Source organism: Cyprinus carpio, chromosome B7 (genome assembly GCF_018340385.1).
Source record: "Cyprinus carpio isolate SPL01 chromosome B7, ASM1834038v1, whole genome shotgun sequence".
Lineage (NCBI taxonomy): Eukaryota > Metazoa > Chordata > Actinopteri > Cypriniformes > Cyprinidae > Cyprinus > Cyprinus carpio.
The window spans coordinates 5,472,112-5,493,958 of NC_056603.1; the positions used below are offsets into that span (position 1 = coordinate 5,472,112).

Below are 21,847 nucleotides of genomic sequence, written 5' to 3' on the forward strand. Positions count from 1 at the left end.
TGTAAATATTGTACAATCCATAAGTGTGATATGTGAATACAAAAGAACATAAATTATGTCTAAGTCTGGATATCAATGTTTTGTTAAGTTTTTTAATTTAATTAAGTTTTGTTTTGATTTATTTAATATAATATCAAACCAGATCTTAAATTTAATGCAGTATTTTTATCATAGGTTTATAATAGTGATCATGATACTGTGATGCTGTTTTTATCAATATTTACTCATATGTGTATTAATACAGAGAGACCAAAACCTGTAGTGAAGGTGAGTCCAGATGAGCGTGTGTTCAGTGGAGAGACAGTCACTCTCACATGTGACATACAGAGAGCAGGAAACATTCAGTGGACATACAGATGGTTTAAAGATGGAGACACTCACAATCCATACACAACAACAACAACAACAACAGCAGAGTTCAGTTTCAGAGCTGATTATGAGTCTTACAGTGGTAAATACAGCTGTAGAGGAGAGAGATCAGACTCACAGAGATCACACATCAGTGCTGCTGTTACACTGGCTGTATCAGGTGAGTGTTCATGTTCACATCTGTTTAATGATCATTAAAACAATATTTTTTGGCTCAACACTTTTCATGTACTCTTCTGTAGCAGCAGCATCTGTTCTTATAAGAGGACTGAATCAGTTCATATATCATTATTCTGTCATTATTCTGTAAGATACAGTCCTACAGATCTTGAGTGTGTTTTTGTGGAGGTTCTGGTTTATTATAATGTCATGTAAATTGTAACAAGGCTTTCCATCGACATCTTTGATATTTACTTTAACCACTGCCAAGTTTCCATCCAGTTTATTTATCGACAAAGAGAATATTTGTAAAAAAATAAAAATAAAAAAAAACTTTGAGAAATTTGCTGTCCAGCCCAAGTACACCCTGCTGCAGCCTGCAGATCGAGGCGGGGCTGCATCTGGGGAGGAGCTGCATACTCCGTCCTACACCAACTACACACACATTTCCTATCATGTATGTCTATGAAAGACGATCGAACCAATCAGGGGTGCGTTTCCCGTACAACTACGTAACTCGCAGATTAACCACCATAGTATGATGCATCGTTATGGAAACGAACTAGCTAGTCACGACTGTTTCCCGAAACCATCTTACCTGTGTCGCAGCTCCATCGTTCAAACTACGTTGGTTTGAGCTGTCGTTCTTCTTCTCCTTATTCGTTGTAATTGTTTAGTGGAGCCATAAGTATGGAAGCAGATTAGTCTCAAATATAATTCACGCAAAAAAACACGATTCACACATGCGTAGACAATTTCACATGCATGAAACCTAATTCACGTACACACAAAAAAAATTCCCGTGCGTGAAATAAAAAATATATTCACAAAAAGCAATTCACATGCGCAAAATAAAATTATATATTCATAAAATACATTTCACAAATGCAAAACACAATTCGTAGATATACAACTGTGCACAAAAACCTTTGAATGTTTAAAATGTGAGAGTGTCTGAATGTACAAATCGTCATTTACTACGAATCCACTCGGATTTGTGTGTGTGTGTTTTTGAGACTTTCCTGGCAGAGCTCTCTTCCCACGTGGGTCTGTCGTACTCTTTAGCCAATCAGATGCGAGCTTACCATTCAACCAATCATATCATAAGCCACATAAGCCATCGTTCTTAAACATTTAAGAACGATGCAGACGAGGCATCATTAAAACATATACAGGCCCTGCCGCACTCCATTGGAGACATAGAAGGGTGATGACAAACTCATCCCCCACCTGACTTGCATAGTTTGGTGAGAGTACCAGAACTGCAGTATCCTGATTAGGTAAGAGGGGACACCACGCTCATGTAGTTTACCAAACAGTTTCCCATGATTGATACGATCAAAAGCCTTTGACGCATCCAGGAAACACATAAAAACTGTGCTATTGCGTGATCTGTACCTATGGACAATTTCTTTAAGTGCATAAATACACAGATCAGTTCCATGCTTGTTCTTAAAACCAAACTGATTATCTGTTGATACTATGTATTCTGCAAGACTATCCATAAGGATCCCCTCTAATACCTTGGATAGTACACTTGCAAGTGAAATAGGTCTATAGTTATCTATACTTGTTAATTTACCAGTCTTATTTTTAACTACAGGAACCAACAAGACAGATAACATGGATCCAGGAAGTATGCCATGCTTCATTAACCCAGAAAAGCATAATGCAAGTAAAACTGAAATACTTTGACTAGCGTATTTCAGATGTTCTGCTGTTATTCTATCCAGCCCACAGGCTTTGTTCATTTTAAGTTTGTCAAAAGCATACCATACTTCCTCCGGCCCGATGACTACACCATCACTGTAAGGTATCTCACCTATGTTAAATACATCACTCTTCACACAGTTAAAAATGTTCTCGTAGTGTCTCCTCCATCGCTCTACAATGTTTTCAGGTTCAGTAATACCCTCAATACTAGAAGGCAGTGGCATCTTGCTGTTGTTAACCACTTTCACCTCCTTCCAGAACTCATAAACATCATTAGTTTGTAGCTTTTTCGCCATGGAGTTTGCCCTCATAGTCTGCTCATTTCTTTTTATAAAACGCACAGCATATTTGAACCTAGCATTAGACCGTACCTTGTGCTCACAGACTGGGCCATGCCTAGGTTTGCCTGCTAAGACCCATCTTCTAAATGCATCTCTTGCCTCCATATGAACATCATGGACATATTCATTCCACCCTGGTCTTACAATATGTTGTTTCCCCACTTTACTTCTTAGTGGTTCACTTCCATCAACTAAACAGTTCACAATTCTATCATACATTGCACATAGGTCATTATTGTAACTTGCCGTGGCCAGACCATATAGGATCTCAGCCTCCTTTATACAATCATGTGCATCAGCTGTAGATATACAGTGGTCCAACCAGGATGTAGTATGCCAAGCTTCACTCACATGTGTATAGCTATCAGCTGGCAGTAATTCCTTAGTGGACAAAATAACCTTGTTATCTTTGCAAAATTGTGTCAAGTGTTGACCAAAAAGTGAATTAATATCTGATATATCCGCATTCAGATCCCCCAAGACAAATATGGATGTATATTCAGTTTCCCTTATGTAAGAACCTATAAAATCAAGCTTATTCAAGTACTCATTTTCATTTTTGTGACATTCATATGGAGTGTATATATTTAAGATTATAAAAACATTCTTATTATGCACCACCTTAATTCCTATGCACCAGTCCACATCTAACCTGATCACAGTGACAAAAGGGTCAAATTTCTTTTGCCAGAATATGGCTACACCTCCTGGGATCCTGCCACGCAGAATTCTGGTATTTAGGTCTGTCGTGGATTCCCCTGCACCATGGAAATCATTATGCACAGAGTTAAGTTTATCCAGATCTTGAATAGCTAAAAAAGTCTCTTGCAAACACACCACTTCAGCATTCTCAAAGAGCTTGTCAATAACAGTGCGTTGGGCTCTCGCTCCAGCATCCTGTCCAAGCTGCAGACCGCGGGAGTTATAAAACACAACTCTCATAGCAGTTTATCATTGTTTAAGATGCATGGGATGCCCTTGACTCAGGCGCACTCATCTCTACATCAAGTGGTGCTTCAATACCTGCCCCTACCGCAGCCCTAGGCTTGCGATTCTCATAGAAGCGCCTTACATAGGTCCCTTTTGGCCACAGCTGCGGTGCATACATCTCTGCTACTTCCTTGCATTCAGCTGTAACTTTGAAGGAACTGTAACGAGTATACTCAGTGCCAATCTTCTGACAAGTCACATCTCTGGACAGTTGTTCTTTTAAATATCTAACCAGAGTCTCTGAGTCTAGGTCAGGAGGAAGCTTTGTCACGAACACACTCACCCGCTTAGTTGTCACTGCATGTATGTTTTCCACTGCACCAGTTCCAACTATTCCATAGGTCTTCTTATCTCTGGGAGGATTCATACTAGTCTTGATCTGTACTGCAGCAGTAGATGGTTTTCCATAGCGTTGCTTGCGCTTGCCATGCTTTACTACACGGCTCCATGCAGGTGACATCGCTACCTCACTCCCCCCGCCAGCTCTCCCAATGACGGGCAAGTCCAAGGGTCCGGGTGCAGGCTCTCTGTGACTTGGTCCATGGAGCTGGGCCTCTTCACTGGACATGGTTGTGGCTGCATTCCCCTTGCTGGCACTGGGTTGCTCAAACACACACAGTCGTTTACTAATGTCAGTAGTTATTCCACGAAGGTTCTCACATTCAGTCGACTGCTTACTCACAGTATTTTTCATGGAGACCAACTCTACACTTAGACGATCAATCTTACTAACCAGGCAAGAGACATCAAGGTTATTAAAAGTCACTGATGGCAAATCATCCAAGTGATAGGACACAAAGCGAGGAACATTCTCACCAACCTCATTCAGTAGTTTTAGACAACTCTTAACATTGTTGACATCTTTCAGTTGCCCTTTGTGAGCTACACAACGCTGCCCTGTGCCAGGACACAGTTCAAACAGGACCTTACATTTAAGGAACAAAAAAATGCTCCAAACGTTTATCTAAATTAAATTTATAAAAAACTAAACGAAATATATTCACTTTTCCATTACATACAAAACTGAACTACTTTAATAGCTGAAAGAGTAGTATAAGCTGTTTTGTGGAAATGGGGAAAAAAGACTGGCTAGGGCCTATATTTGAGGACCCTTCAGGGCTCTAATCCACTTCATCCAATGCTGTTTTGTTCTCTGTTTTCATCTGTGAGCATGCTCTTGATATATGTATTTTACCATTTAGTTGAGTTTGAAACGTGTGGCACATTCATTCTGCTCTCACTGATCATTTGGTCCTCCATAAAAAAATAAATAAAAAAAACTGTGCGTACCCTCGGGAAAAAAGTTTTATTTATTTATTTATTATGTATTTTACTGTCGAATATATATTATATAAATATATGAAATATAGAACATATAAAAAAAAAGTGTTCGTGGCTCGTCTGCCAGCGGGTGCCACCCCCCCCCCCCCACAGAAGAAAGACGATATATTGATATAGCAGTAGAGGGATATTATTTTGGTGAACGGACAGAGGATGACGTCACAGGCTCATATTTGGTTGATCAATCGACGGAAAGGGGCGTGTCATGACCGCCGACGAGGGGAAAACGAATTTTGAGTGGTTTACCCATGAACCAAAAAAAAAAAAAAAAAAAAAGAGCAAAATCAAGGCAAAATCGTTTCTGTTTTGTTCTTTTTTTTTTTTTTTTTTTTTTTTTTTTTTTACAAAATGGAATTTTTCGGGTTTCATTTCAAATGAAAAACAAACTATCAAAACGTACATGGACCGTTTCTACAGGGGATATTCACTATAATCAGAATAAGAAAAAAAAACTGTTTGACTCACTATATTTTTGTGTTTCTTCACAGATTTACCCAGATCTACAGTGACTGTGACTCCAGGCAGTCCTGTATTCACTGGAGAGACAGTCAACCTGACCTGTGTGATAAAACCTTATTACAGTGACTGGAAATATGAGTGGTATATAGGCAGTGCATACAGCAGTGTAATGTTACAGACGTCTGATCGTTACACTATAAAAAGAGACACTCTCACTATCAGAGGAGTAATTACATCTGATCAGGGTCAGTACTGGTGTAGAGGACAGATAAGATCAGTCTCATCACAATCAAACTTTGCTGTTTTTCTCTCAGTGAAGGGTGAGTTGAATATCATTGTCCTACTTAACTCTATATGTGATCATTTATTCAGATGAGACACATTGAATCTACAAGCTCCCAAAGTTCTCAGAATAACATATAAAACACCATTAAATTAGAGATAAAAATGATCTAATCACATTAAACCTGTAGTGAATCAGACGAAAGAGAGACCTTCACTCTCCTCTCCACATCTCTCCTCTTTAACATCAGTGTCACACAAATACAGGAACTCAGATGATCAGATCATGTTTCTGACGAGTTCACTGAAAGAGCTCCGTCTTCTTTCTTCACAGATTTACCCAGATCTTCACTGACTGTGACTCCAGACAGTCCTGTATTCACTGGAGAGACAGTCACTCTGAAGTGTGTGATTGAGTCTCACAGTAACTGGAGATATGAGTGGTATAAAGACAGTGTAATGTTACAGACGTCTGATCGTTACACTGAAAACAGAGACACTCTCACTATCAGAGGAGTAATTACATCTGATCAGGGTCAGTACTGGTGTAGAGGACAGAGAGATGAGAGACCAAACTCATCACAGTCAGACTCTGTTTTTCTCTCAGTGAAGGGTGAGTTGAATTTCATTGTCCTCCTGAACTTACTTTATTATGATGACTGTAGTTTTGTTCTTGTTTATTTAACATAACTTAGTATATACTTTTTCTTCCTAATACCTTTTAATAGTATGTAGCAAGTTCACTGTTTCAGTATTTCATGTATATTTTGCACAAACAACCAGCATTCAAACTTATTTGACCAAACAGTTTATGCTGTGATTTAGTGTTGTTAAATAACACATAATTCTGTCTTTATCTTTTCGATGCCGTCCGACCATTCTCAGTCCTTGCATGAGCTCATGGAAAGAAGTAAATGAACATGAAGCCTTTTAGTCTGCTCACAAGACTTCTTCCCCGTTTATTATTACATTCACACATTATATAGTTGCATTGCAAGGGGTGGTGTAGTGGTTTATCCAGTAGGCATTGTACACTACATCATATAGGAATGTCTAGCAAACAAGGGGTTTTCCCTCCTGCTGCCTCTAGAGTCCGTACATCTGTATGTTATATAGAATGGAAGTATGGCCAGGAAGTTCTGGACATATTAGGCATACACTTGGGCAAGGATACTTCAACTCTGAGCAGAAGGACAGACTGAACTCAATAACCTTCGGGCCTATAGCCCCCGTCCTGGGCTGAACATCTGAACTCATGAGGAAATATGCATGTGTGCGCATACATTGAGGTATAGAAAGAGAACACAGAAGGGAGGAGGGAGCAAGACAGAAGAAAAGGGGTAAGAAGGGGAGAGGGATTGCAGAGAGGCACAAAACATCTGGCAGAGAGCATAAAATAATCTAACAAGTGCAGTGCCATGTGCTTATTCTTTTTCTGAGCAAACATTTCTATTTTTTACACAAATGACTGTAAAGTCCACCCAATAGGCCCTTTTCACATGACGTCACACAACTTCCGTTCTGACACGAAGCAGGGTATTCTTACTTCCGCCAGCATAGTAAAGCGCTATCGCTACCAGCATGGAGTTCACTCAGACGCTTGTACAGCTGCCACAAACACGATTAGAGGATGACTGCTGCTGTCTGTCCTTGTCCTCATTCTGGGAGAGGCGTCTGGCATCTCAGATGAACTTACCGAATACCAATCAGCCAGATTTGCCGCTTGATCTCGAGGAAGGAGTTAAAAACAGAGCACTGCAGTCACTGATTCCACGTCTCTCGTGCACTGTCTGCTGTCTGTATTGCAGTTAGATGAAGTTGGTTAGATATATTTAAAAAAATAAACAAACGTTTTAGACATTTACATGTGGTAATGTAGTACCCTCACCGCCTGATGAGGGGAAATAAAAGTATAAATAATACACAGGACACGGAGCCACTGCTGCTTCAATCATCAGAGTCTGTGTATTGTTTTTTTACCATTTAAAACAGTTCAAATACATTTATATGTCAATAAATGACAGAGCATCACTTCAAGAGAAGTCACAATATAGAAAAAAAAGTACATATATACAGTCTTTCACTGACTACTGTGTTCACAAATTAAACACTATAAAATACTAATCTCTAACATATAATATACACGTGACATTTTCCACTCTTCCTGTGTTTTACACTTAAATAAACCCTGACAATGCAACGTGTTCATATGTCAGCAAAAATTATTCTCTTGAACACATTTTGAGTGCAAACACACTTATCTTCACGCTCATATGCAGACTTACAATTGTAATAATCACATTATTACACTAAAACAAATCATACTGGTGGATTCCCTCTAATATCGCGTCTTTCCTGAGACCGCATGGTCTCCATCATTAGCATGAAATGCATACCTAGCACACGCGACACACAGACGTAACTTGAAGCGAACTTTTACACAACTCATTAAACACTTTAAACTCTCATTTACATTCGTCATAACTCTCTGACATATCAAGAACATATTCTTATAACATTAATGTGTACAATACCTGATGAGGGGAGATAAAAGTATAAATAATACACAGGACACGGAGCCGCTGCTGCTTCTATCATCAGAGTCTGTGTATTGTTTGAGCAGCGCGCGCGCCCCCTCCCCAAACAGGCGAACACTCCAAAAGGGAAAAACAATCAAACACCGATCGATTGAGCAGGGAACATCAATCGTCAATGTAAAATACATTTTAGAAAGACATTCTCTCATCTTGACACACATAACATTTCAACTATTATTTACTAATATATTTTATATTTTGTGACCACCACAGTAACAGAAAGCCTTTTCCTTCAGTAATTTATGTCCTGTTTCATACAGCGCCTGTATGTACAAGAATAGTTCAACATAAGCTTGTAGGCTACTATTGAAATATCAATAAAATGGGATCTATAATTTTCCGTTTTTTTATTTTTTGTTGTTATTCAGAAAAAAAATTTTATATATTTTGTTTTTATATAAAGATTTTTGTTTTGAGTGTATGTGAGAGTTTTTGTGTGTATATATAAAACGCAGGTCATAGCTATTTTTTAAAGATCACATTGCATATAGCCTATAACGAAAATAAAATATGATCAATCATAAATAATCAAAAATAATTCACAAAGTAAAAACACTGTATACATGTAGTTAAAGCGAAACTGAATGGAGGAATTTAAATAATTGTAGAAGTTCAAGTTCTGTAGAACTACGCGGCTGTGCTTTTTGTATTGTTTCAATATTAAGCCATTTTATTCTTGAACTGGATAATTAGTTTCTTTTCAGACCACTTGCCTTTATGGATGTGAAATTTGTCATGTAGTAAAAAAGATTTAATATAAAAAATGACTTGTGTCCATTGTGCCCATGTCATTTCCCCATATAAATAAAAAACAAAATCACGTTGTTTCTCTTTTTATTGCTGAACTATACGGGGATTTAATTTACACATTGTACTCACAAATTATCCAAGGAATGACATAAACCGAAATATTAAGTGAAAATGTTTCAGTTATGTATTTTGTGTGGACACATAATCGCAGTTGCGGCGAGCAAGCCACCATCTAAAGCAGATGCAGAAAAACCCTCGCAAAAGAACCCGAATGTAAGTAGATTAACATTATTTGTCTGAACTCCTAACTAACGCCTTTCATATTTCAAGTTTTTCCCATATTTTCCCGAGAAGTCTCCGGTGTAAAGGAATAACGGAAGTACAGATACTGTACACTGCTTTGCGGGAAAGCAGAAGTTATTGGCCCAATAAAGGTATCCAATGGTGGCTGAAGGTTTCCTGTGTATTCAGTCTTTTCAGTGCGCAAATAAATTTAATTTTAATTAAATTCTAATCTGACTCCATTTTATTATTACCTCGATTTTAGGTTAGAAAGCCAATTATTATTGATCATTCATAGTATAATATATCTAGACATCTGATTATTCTATTTAACTCTTTAATCTTATCGTATCTTTTTAATCGTATTCATATAACAATATGAGTCTTGTACCAGCTGGATATACGGATCTCATACTCACAAACTCGTCAGTCTTGGTCATTAGACAGAGGCGACTGACTCATATTCTAAAAGGCCGGACCTAGAATATATCGATCTAGAATATATTATTTAGTCCCCATAGATCTGAACACACTTAAGATAAGAATATCTAACCAGAGGTCATGACCACAGAATTAAGCTGACCAACTTAACTTCATCTAATGGAAACTTTATATAATCATGCCATGTACACTTAATTAGAATAATATTACAATAATCAGAGGTTGAGGCTCACTCTATTTAGATGTTTGCCTCACAATGAATAAATTATGCCCAAGTCTTTCTTTGGCCTGCACTCTGGAAGTGATCTGTTAATTCTGATAAACTTTGATTAAAACTGAAACTAAACTATATAAAAACTAAATAAAAATGCGTTCACAAAATAAAAACTAAACTAAAACTAACAACATTATTAATGAAACTAATAAAAACTAATCTGAATTTTATAGCAAATTTGAAAACGATATTAAAATAAAACGAATTTAAAAATTCAAAGCTATAATAACCTTGGTATGAAGAATATAGACACACTCCACACTGCAGGCTCATCTGTCTACAGAATCACCCTGATCTACTTTTAACATGTCCTTAAGTACTCAGACCAAGACAAACATCCTCCAAATGGAGACAGGAACTAAAAATTGGAATTTGCATTGATCAAGGCCTATACGTGGAGAGTTTACACCTTTTGGGGACAGATGGTGATTTGATTGAAAGACACTGAGAGTCTACTTCTTGTAAGATTGAGATTATCGTATCAGTCACACTGACATATTTCAAATGATACCAAACATGATTGTGAATATCACTTGCAGTCATCTAGAATATTATATATTGGTCATGACCATTCTGAGAGAGCTGAGTGAAGTGAAGGATGGGTGAAAAGGAACAGATGTATAGGTGAGAAAGGAGTTTGTCCAGCATCTTCTCTCAGTGAGATGTGGAAACAGATGCCTGTTTGTTAATACACTGTGTTTGTAACTCTTACATGAGGCTCATACTCAATGATTCGTCCCACACAGCTGAACTCTGACTCTTCAGGATCTGAGTGTGTTCTTGTTCTCCTGCAGATCTGAAGCCAAAGCCTGAACTCACATCAGATCCTGCAGGAGCTGTACTGACAGGAAACACAGTGACTTTGATCTGTCGCATGAATCCAGCCACTGGATGGGACTTTTACTGGTACAGACACACACTGAACTCTGAGACAAAGACACAAACAAACTCCTACAGAGTGAAGATTGATTCAGTGTCTGATGGAGGCCAGTACTGGTGTAGAGCTGGAAGAGGGAAACCAGTCTACTACACACAATACAGTGATGCACTGTGGGTAAATGTTACAGGTGAGAGAGAACATAGTATCTGACACAACATACAGATCAGAGACTATATCTGCAGAACTTCTAAAACTTTGAATCAAAAATAAATGCAATAATCTGTGTTTGTGCAGTGAGTCCTAAAGCTGTGGTGACGGTTCGACCTGATGAACGAGTGTTCAGAGGAGAAACAGTCACTCTCAGATGTGATATAAAGTGGGGAGGAGACACTGAGTGGACGTACAGATGGGAAACAGAGGGAACAAACTACCAATATAACTCAGTCTCAACACAAGAGTTGAACCAGAGTGTTGAAGTCTTTCACAGCGGTAAATACACCTGTACAGGACAGACGGGAACACAACGCTCTCAGCGCAGTGATGCTGTTACACTGACTGTATCAGGTGAGTTTGTGTGTGTGTTCATTATCATCAGTGTGAACAGCTTCTCTCTCTATAACTCATCTCATGTTGTGTTCAGCTGAAGCTCAGGCAGCAGTGCGAGTGTCTCCACAGCCGTGGCTGACTGAAGGAGACTCAGTGACTCTGATCTGTGAGGTTACAGGCTCCTCTACAGGCTGGACGTTCAGCTGGTTCAGAGATGACGATCGTCTGTCAGACAGCAGCAGAGGAGCTGGAGGCTCTTACACTCTCAGTCCTGCTGCTCTACAGCACACAGGAGTTTATACGTGCAGAGCAGAGAGAGGACGACCGGCCTATTACACAAAGAACAGTAGCACACAGACACTGTGGATCACTGGTGAGTCTGTGTCACAGCATTTATGATTGTGTTCATCTGTATTTGTGTTTCAGTACAGTCTCTGACACAAGGTGTGAAAAAACATCAGAAACACTTCCCTCTATTTCTCAGTCTAGATCAGATCAAAAGCACTAACAAATAAACTCATAATATATGCATGATATAAAATGTAGAGCTCGATTTCATCTTAATTTTATTTAATTTCAGATTTTATTACACAACACGTGTGCTGTTGATTCTGAGTGGGGTTTTCTTCTTCTCAGGTCAGTGGTCGCAGGTCTCTCTGGTGGTCAGTCCCAGCAGAAGTCAACACTTCTCGTCTGAATCTCTCTCTCTGAGCTGTGAGGATCAGAGGAACTCTGCTGGATGGACCGTGAGAAGATACACAGACAGAAACACAGAAGATTGTTCAAAACAAACAGGATCTACATGTCAAATCGTCTCTCTCAGCACATCTGACTCTGGAGTTTACTGGTGTCAGTCTGAATCTGGAGAGAAACGTCATCCTCTCAACATCACTGTTCACGGTGAGTCGAATGACATATCAAACTAGATCAAATATAATAGATGATCTGTTTTAGATTAAACTATATTTAAGAATTTAGTTATGTGTTTAGGTACAATAGAAAGACATTGGCTGCTTTAATTCTGAGTAGTTGTGGATTATTCTGTGGTTCTGGAAGCATATTTTCACTTATTCTGAACACTAAATATCGAGATTTCAAATCAATAATAATAGAAAATACACATATTACCTTCCTTATCTTAATAGATGTTTCTATGTCTGTGTTGTGAATTCTTCATATATCTTTTAATACTATTAGATTATTATTATTATTATTAATAATAATACTTTTATTTTATATCTGGTGAGAGCTTGTTTTATGTAAATATGCACTACGCAACCGGTAGTGTGATTCGTGTTTGGCGCAAGTGACGCTTATTTGTTTACGCATGCAGAGCTTACACAAATGTGACACGGTTTCCACCTGTGCAGCATCGCTAAGTGCAGGGAAAAGTTACTGACGAAAAAATACCTTCAATGCATACCTTCAATGCATAACTTCAATGCATATCAGTGTGTATATGGTGAAACCCTGCACCTAAATAAATGGTGGAGAGACATTAGATGACTCCGACTCCCTGATCAGAGTACTGAAGTGGTTAACACCATTAAAGAACCGGCATTAGTGGGGCAGTCCCCAACATATGGTCCTTCGAGCCGGAACTTGACTGCTTCAGAATGTCATCAGATAGCAAACAAACATCTCCTCCTCAAGCTAGACCATCACGGCGATGTCAAGCCCCCAGGCACATTGAGGATTACATCCTTGACTTCCATCACCGACCTGCCCTTTCCTCCAGTCCTGTTCAGAGGGAGTCGGAGGAGCATAGAGGAGCAGCAGCCGCAGTGTATACAAGTCAAGCAGATGCAGCATCCAGTCAAGGTATACGTCGAGCCACGCCTAGTCCAAGTCAAGCAGGCTTATTGAGTATGGACTCATTAACAAAATTAATGGAATCCATGAGTGAGAAGGAGAAAGAGGAGACAGATGAAATGGACAATCTTCTCAGGAAATTAGATCAGCTTAAGAAACGAAAGCACCGCCGAGACGAAATGATGGAACACATCAAATCATTCTTGAGGGAGGAACAGGAAAACGAGGACAATGAACGGGTACAGACAGTTGCATCATCACCACAGTCTTCTCCTGCACCTTCTTGTACTTCAAGCCCTCCACCCTTACTCTCACGGCACACAGTGCCACACGTTGTGGATCAGGATGCTGTAAGCGTATTAGTGAGACATGAGGAAAGGTCACATAGGACAGATGCGGTTCCTGAGGCAGAGATGCAGAGTCGAAATCATGGATTTGCTCCAGTCCAACTAAGTCATCCACGAACTACAGATTTGCTGTATTCCCCTGTCTCCTCTGGCATAGCATCTCCTGTTTCGCATCTCTCACAACCACAACTATATGAGCCTGTCCCATCTCATTCTCACAGAATCCTGCCCAGTCAGGAACAAGCTTTAACTCATGACACTGAACGATCATTCCAGCCCCTTAAGCCACAACAGCTGATTTCGCCAGCACCTGTCTATCAACATCTCATGGCACAGTATGGCTATCATGCAACACCGTATGTCCCTCCATACCAAACAATGATGCCATCAACATTACCCTCTCAGAATGTGATCCCTGGTTTAGTTCCTTCAGTGAACACAGCAGCAGCTGCACCACAGCTGATGCCAGCCCAGCCTGCAGCTCCACCAGGTGGTAGTATATCCCAACGAACATTGTATAGTCCCCCTAAACCTAAAATTCCTGACTTCACAAGTGACAGTGAAAGAGAATTTGCTAATATGAAACTGGCATTGGACAATTTACTTGAGCCTTACCCAGAGCTAACAGAGAAGTACAAATACCATGTACTACTGGAACATCTTAAACTGCCTGAAGCTCAAATGATAGGGCAGTCTTGCCGGCATCATCCATATCCGTATTCAGCAGCTATGCAAGCACTTCAGTTACAGTACGGTCAGCCACATCAGCTGGCTCAAAGTGAGATCGCAGCCATCCTTACGTCACCAGATGTTAAGCCCAATGATAGTCACAGCTTTCAGAGCTTTCCCTTGCGAGTGCATCTCCTGGTCAGTATGCTGCTGTCATTAGAGGGACCCAGAGGGATGGAGCTCAATTGTTGTTCACACGTGGACCGACTACTTAGCAAGCTGCCAAAGTATCTTCGAGATGGCTTCATTGAGTTCCTTCAACTGCAGGGGAAGCTCAACTCCATAAGTCTTAACCCCTACAATCTGCAAGACTTTTCTGGATGGCTACAAGTCAAAGCACAGCAGCAGAGACTGTCTATTCGACTAGTGCAGCGCTACCAGCATGAGAGGCTTCCAGGTGTCGGGAAAGAGAAACCCTCAGCAAAACCAAAGGTGCCAAGTTTAGTTCTTTACCATGGTGCATCTCCGGCTGAGACTGCACTCTCTACCCGTCCAAAAGACCCCAAGCAAAGGAAACCACTCAAGGTACACTGCCTCTTTTGTAACAGTAAAGAGCACTACATCACACGCTGTGACAACATCAAAGAGCAGTCAGTTGTAGATCTGCAAAAGTGGATTTCTGATGGGAAGCGATGCTGGCGATGTGCGAGACTACATGAACCAGAGATGTGTAACCTCAAAAAGCCATGCAGTGACTGTGGTGGAATACATCTACAGGTGCTACACCGTATAGCACGTGATGATCCAACTAACACAGCAGGTATGTCAGAGAGTCGTATTTACCTCACACCTACTAGTGCAACCTGCAGAGTATTTCTTAAAGTGGTACCAGTGTTGCTACACAGCAAATTCAGGTCAGTGGAGACTTACGCTGTACTGGACGATGGAGCGCAGCGAACCATGATCTTACCAATGGCCGTACAAATGCTTCAGCTGAGAGGTGAACCTGAAACATTGGCTCTGCGCACGGTACATTCTGACATCACTCACCTTTCGGGGTCCAAGATTAACTTGCAAATCTCCCCAAAGAGTGAACCAGAGAGGCGCTTCCAGATACTGGGGGCCTTCACAGCTTCAGGTCTGGACTTGGTAGAGCAATCGTATCCAGTACAGAGGCTTCAGAGATGGTACGCTCATCTCAGAGGGCTCCCGTTACAGTCCTTCCACAATGTACGTCCACTGGTACTAATAGGATCAGACCATGTCCATCTTATCACAGCAGATAAGCCAGTCCGTCAAGGAACCAAAGGTGGTCCCGTTGCAGTGCACACAGCCCTTGGATGGGCCCTACAAGGGGCTGAGGAGAGAACCCCAAGCCACAGCTCAGTGCATCAGTGTCTTTTCGTGTCAACTGCCTGTCCCAATGACTTGCTTTACTGTAATGTTAAGAAGTTATGGCAACTTGACATCCTGTCTTATCGGAATGAGAAACTGGTGGTTCGATCCAGGGAAGATCAAGAAGCAATTAAACTTCTCGAATGCAGGACACAGAGGATTCAGGTAAATGATGTTCAGCGTTATGCCACCCCCCTCCTGTGCAAACCTGGTACTCCGAAACTCAAAAGCACAATTCAGTCTGTCATGCCTAGTCTGAGGAGTACAGAGAGGAAACTTCAGAGAGACCCCGAGAAAGCTGCTATCTACTCTGGTGAGATTAATAAGCTCATTAAGGCAGGCTATGTTTCAGAGCTTCAACCCGAAGAAGTCACCAAATCAGAGGAGGCCTGGTACATTCCCCATCATCTGGTGTGTCACAATGATAAATCAAGATTGGTCTTCAATTGCTCATTCAGGTACCAAGGTCTGTCTCTGAATGATCAGCTTCTGCCAGGGCCTGCACTTGGCCCATCATTGTTGGGCGTTCTCTTGAGATTCCGTCAGCACCATGTGGCTGTAAGTGCAGATATCCGTGGAATGTTCCATCAGATCCGCTTGCTGCCTGAGGACAGACCTCTTCTCCGCTTCATCTGGCGAGATCTGCACTATCAGAACAGTCCAGAGGTCTATGAATGGGAAGTCTTGCCGTTTGGTACAACCAGCAGCCCATGTTGTGCCATTTTTGCTGTGCAACAACATGCTCGCAATAACCAAGAGAGTTACCCAGGTGCTTTACAAGTAGTGCAGCGGAGTTTTTATGTGGACAACTATCTGGCAAGCTTTCCAACCACATCTGAGGCCAAGCTAACAGTTGATCAACTGCACAGTCTGCTAGCTCTGGGTGGATTTGACCTCAGAGAATGGGCTAGCAACCAGCCATCAGTGATCTCTCATCTACCTACAGATGCAAGGTCTTCAGCTGCAGAACAATGGCTTGAACAGAACAGGACTAATCCAATGGAGCCAACTTTGGGTCTCAGGTGGAATTTTGCTGTGGATACACTAGTATACCAATATTGTCCCATCGAACATGCCACACTAACAATGAGAACAGCCTTTCAAGTGCTAGCAACACAGTATGACCCATTGAGGTTCACTGTGCCTTTCACCACATGGGCAAAAGTGCTCATTCAACAACCATGGTCCAAAAGAAGAGATTGGGATGACCCAAATCTGCCACAAGATCTTTATGCTGCCTGGGACACATGGGAAAGTGAGTTAAAGTATCTCAGCACCATAACAATTCCTCGTTGTTACTCATCAGTTCCCAATGATGTACGACGAAAATACGACCTCCATGTGTTTTGTGACGCATCAGAACGAGCCTATGGGGCTGTGGCTTACTTGGTAGCGTACACACAAGATGCCATTCATACCACTTTCGTTATGGCTAGATCACGAGTAGCTCCCAGGAGGCAACAGTCCATGCCTCACTTGGAGCTCTGCGCAGCACTAGCAGGAGCCCAGTTAGCAAAGCTTCTGAAAGATGAGATCACTCTCTCAATTCAGCAGACAATTTTGTGGACAGATTCTACAACTGTGCTGGAGTGGCTTCAGTCCGACTCTTGTAGGTTTAAAGTCTTTGTTGGAACACGAGTCTCAGAAATCCAGGAGTTGACAGAACACAGTACTTGGCGGTACGTGAACACACAGCAAAACCCAGCGGATGATATCACCAGAGGTAAACCTCTTTCAAGTTCTACTGTGCCTGGACTCTGGAGTCAGGGACCGTCATTTCTAAAACTGAGTTCTGAGCACTGGCCAAAGAGACCTGAACCGGCAAGGTCAGAAGAGTTACCTGAACTGAAAGGTGCCACTATCTGCGGCCTAACCATTGTGGAACCAGATCATACCCTTCCTGATGCCAGTCAGTTTAGCACATGGAAAGAGTTAGTGGAAGCAATGCGTCAGGTATGGCAACAAGTGACAGATGATTCAGCAAACACTCAGCTTATTGATCCTCGTGAAGCAGAGTTGATCCTACTAAGGAAGTGTCAGGCTCAGAGCTTCCCAGAGGAGACAAAAGCCCTCAAAGCACACAAACCTATACCAAACCACAGCCGACTAATATGTCTTGCTCCAGAGTGGGATCCAGTAACTAATGTAATCAGAGTTGGAGGACGTTTACGGAGACTGGAAAGCCCAAATGTTGAACAGATTCACCCTATTGTGCTAGATTCACGGCATCCAGCATCAAAGCTTCTCATTAAAGATTTTGACGAACGCTTATTGCACCCAGGTGCAGAAAGAGTGTATGCAGAACTACGGAGACAATACTGGATCTTGAGAGGGCGGCAAGCTGTTAGACACCACCAGCTTAATTGTTCATCCTGTCAAAGGTGGAGATCTCAGCCTAAGGTACCACAAATGGCAGACCTGCCGCCAGAGCGGCTCAGACTTCTCTGTCCACCGTTCTATTCTACTGGAGTAGACTGCTTCGGTCCTTATCATGTTAAAATAGGCAGAAGGGTTGAGAAACGTTGGGGCGTCATTTTCAAATGCCTCACCACTAGAGCTGTTCACATAGAGCTTCTCAACTCCTTGGATGTGGATGCCTTCCTGCTGGCTCTTCGAAGATTCATAGCCAGACGTGGCAGACCAAAAGAGATCAGGTCAGATTGTGGTACAAACTTTCGTGGTGCCGATCGAGAACTGCGTGAAGCCTTTACTGCTATGGAATCCCACTTAAAAGAGCAGCTAGCTGATTATCAGATCTCCTTCAAATTCAATCCGCCTAATGCTCCTCATTTTGGTGGTGTTTGGGAGCGAGAGGTCCGCTCCATCAAAGCTGCTCTACAGGTCGCAGTTGGAAGTCAGTCTGTCTCAGAAGATGTCCTGTCGACAGTATTAGTAGAGGTAGAGGGCATTTTAAATGCAAAGCCCCTTGGATACGTCTCCACAGATGTTGCAGATCTAGACGCCATTACACCAAACATTCTCCTCATGGGGCGGCGGGATGCATCACTTCCACAGGTAGCATATGCTCCAGGAGAAATGGGGCGGCGCAGATGGCGCCATTGTCAAAATCTTGTGGACCAGTTTTGGACTCAATTTACAAGGAATTACTTACCCACACTACAGACACGCCAGACGTGGCACAGAACATCAGACTCTCTGTCAGTGGGATCAGTGGTTTTGATAATTGATCCACAACTTCCCAGGGCTCAGTGGCCCATTGGTAAAGTTACCAAGACTGTGGTCAGCAATGATGGATGTGTGAGAACAGCAGACGTCAGTGTTCAAGGCAAAGTGTATACCAGGCCAGTAGCTCGCCTCATTAGATTGCCAGCCTTTGAGGATGAAACCAAAGACTCCTAAAGAATTCCCTTAACTTGCACATTTGCTGCTCAAATGTGGGGGCGGTTGTTGTGAATTCTTCATATATCTTTTAATACTATTTAGATTATTATTATTATTAATAATAATACTTTTATTTTATATCTGGTGAGAGCTTGTTTTATGTAAATATGCACTACGCAACCGGTAGTGTGATTCGTGTTTGGCGCAAGTGAGGCGTCATTGTTTACGCATGCAGAGCTTACACAAATGTGACATGGTTTCCACCTGTGCAGCATCGCTAAGTGCAGGGAAAAGTTACTGACGAAAAAATACCTTCAATGCATACCTTCAATGCATAACTTCAATGCATATCAGTGTGTATATGGTGAAACCCTGCACCTAAATAAATGGTGGAAAGACATTAGATGACTCCGACTCCCTGATCAGAGTACTGAAGTGGTTAACACCATCAAAGAACCGGCATTAGTGGGGCAGTCCCCAACAGTCTGTACAATATGTATCACCATCATCTTCCTCCATGCATGTATGTCTTGTGTTGTGTAGATGGTGATGTGATTCTGGAGAGTTCTGTTGATCCTGTGATTGAGGGAGATACTCTGACTCTACACTGTTTACATCGAGCTACAAACTCCTCGATCCTCAGAGCTGATTTCTATAAAGACGGATCCCTCGTCCAGAATCAGACGACAGGAGAGATGAGCATCACGACTGTCTCAAAGTCACATGAGGGTTTCTACTACTGTAAAACAGAGAGAGGAGAGTCACTGCACAGCTGGATCTCAGTCAGAGGTGAGAGTCTGTGGAGTTTCGTTTTTATTTTATTCATGTGTAATCAGTCATTGACAGATGTTTATTCTTTCACAAAACTTACATGAACTAAAGTATAACTAACAAATCACACACACTGAAATGAATCAACATCCCACAATTCAAAGAAATGAAGAGTGCATTAAGGATTAGAATAAAATTGTCATCATTTACTCGCTCTCATGTTACTCCAAACCTGCATGACTCTCTTCTGTGTGACACTATATATATATATATATATATATATATATATATATATATATATGTGTGACATGATATATATATATATATATATATATATTTATTATTTTATTTTATTACTTTTTTTTAAACATTTTTGAATGACACAAGGCTGAGTAAATGGTGACAGACATTATAATTTAAGTATAAATAAGCTATTTAATACAGAGTTAAATTACACAATAATAAATATATTTCAATGCTTTTGTGTTTCCTCGCAAAACATTGGGTTCCCTGAGAAAGTTCCTGAAAGCCTTTAGGAGCGTAATGTTGCTCAGTAATGTGCTTGTGTCTCTGTTTGTCAGGTTCAGGTCAGATTTCTGTCTTCAGCATCCTCAGTTTTCTTCTGGCAGCTTGTCCGTATCTGCTGTCGACAGTCGTGCTGCTGTTCAAATGTTACAGAGCGAGAGGTAACACTTCTGTCTGATCCGTCTCTCTCCATCTCAGTGACTTTTACCAATGATTCACTTTCACTGACAGACATGCCTTTATTCTGTCTTTTTATCTGTTATATAGATCCATATTTACAACAGATGATGGTTGTTCATAATCAATAACTGCAGTGGAAGCAAAACAGAAAGTGTGACACTGAATTGTGAAAATAAATGTTTAGTGTGTGTCTGTGTGTATTTCACAGTTACATCGACTGAAGACCAAAGCCAGTACGCCGTAACAGAGGAATAATCTTCATCCTGATATTTCATCTGTTCTCCAAACCGCAGAGTCACAGGTTGCTGGAGTCTCAGGCTGAAGCTGGAAACACACTGGACACGAGCAGTCCATCACAAGACTAACAGACAATGCTCTTAATGTGTCACCCTTTAAATACCACTAACAACAATTATAATCTCAGATTACATCTGAACATGTTTTTATGATGCTGTATGCTTTCTGTTATCTGAATAAAAGGAGTTTTAGTTTAATTCTAAAAATGTTAAATCTTTACTGAATTTTAAAGTAAAAGTAATAACTTGTATATTGTTAGTAATATTTCAAGTCAAACATTTACTTGACTGAAGCACCTTATGTTTACCTGATTATCCAAACATAATTTTATTTGTTCTTCTCTCAATTATCATTGAATTATGTTTTCATCAAACTAAGTATTTAAATATCATTTATGTAAGTAGTCCATTATAAAGATCTCCTTGATTTACATTATAAGATATCAGAATTGTGTCCATATAAATATTAGTATCTGCACCAAATTGCATATTTTTGCTCAGTTTGGGCCTCAGAATAAAATGTATGTTTTTTCCACTTTGAGTTTGAGCTCCTTATTCTCAGAAATATGAGCAATAAAAGCATGGCGTATTAAAAATGGAAAAACAACAACAACATGAAACCTTTCTTTGTTTGTTTTTAGATTGTCAAAATATTCAATAAACTATCCTATAAAATCTCAAACATAATCTTGTAATTTTAGGCATAACCGGGTTTAAAAGTGCTGCCTTTTACAAATAACTAATAATAATAAATAATTAACCTGTCATGACCACAAATGTACATGATCTGGAGAAAATATATAGAAAACATTACATTCTGAACATGTGTATTATGAATCAACAGTTATAGAAATGTGATATGTGTCAGTATGAAACAATAACATCAGCATCTTGACATTATGTTTGTCTCAAGCCCCTTTCACACTGCGATTCCGGCAAATACACGGGTAATGTGTCCCGGCATGTGTACCCGGGTCCCTAGATTTTGCACTTTCACACTGCCAGTGATTACCCGGAATATGTGCGAGCGTTGGGACTGACAAGGTACGCAATATCGCGTTCATTATCCCAGATGAATCGCCTTCG

General features: G+C 40.7%; 1 protein-coding gene across 1 annotated transcript; it reads left to right on the top strand.

Annotated features, from left to right (window-relative positions):
- The first annotated feature begins 228 nt into the window (after positions 1-228).
- On the top strand, positions 229-21,098 carry LOC109049354 (Fc receptor-like protein 5). The gene is made up of 8 exons (XM_042726719.1): positions 229-529; positions 10,793-11,065; positions 11,173-11,442; positions 11,519-11,797; positions 12,061-12,324; positions 19,533-19,778; positions 20,342-20,446; positions 20,674-21,098. Exons 1-8 carry the CDS (start codon positions 229-231, stop codon positions 20,718-20,720), a joined length of 1,785 nt encoding a protein of 594 aa, XP_042582653.1. The 3' UTR covers positions 20,721-21,098.
- The last annotated feature ends 749 nt before the right edge of the window (positions 21,099-21,847 follow it).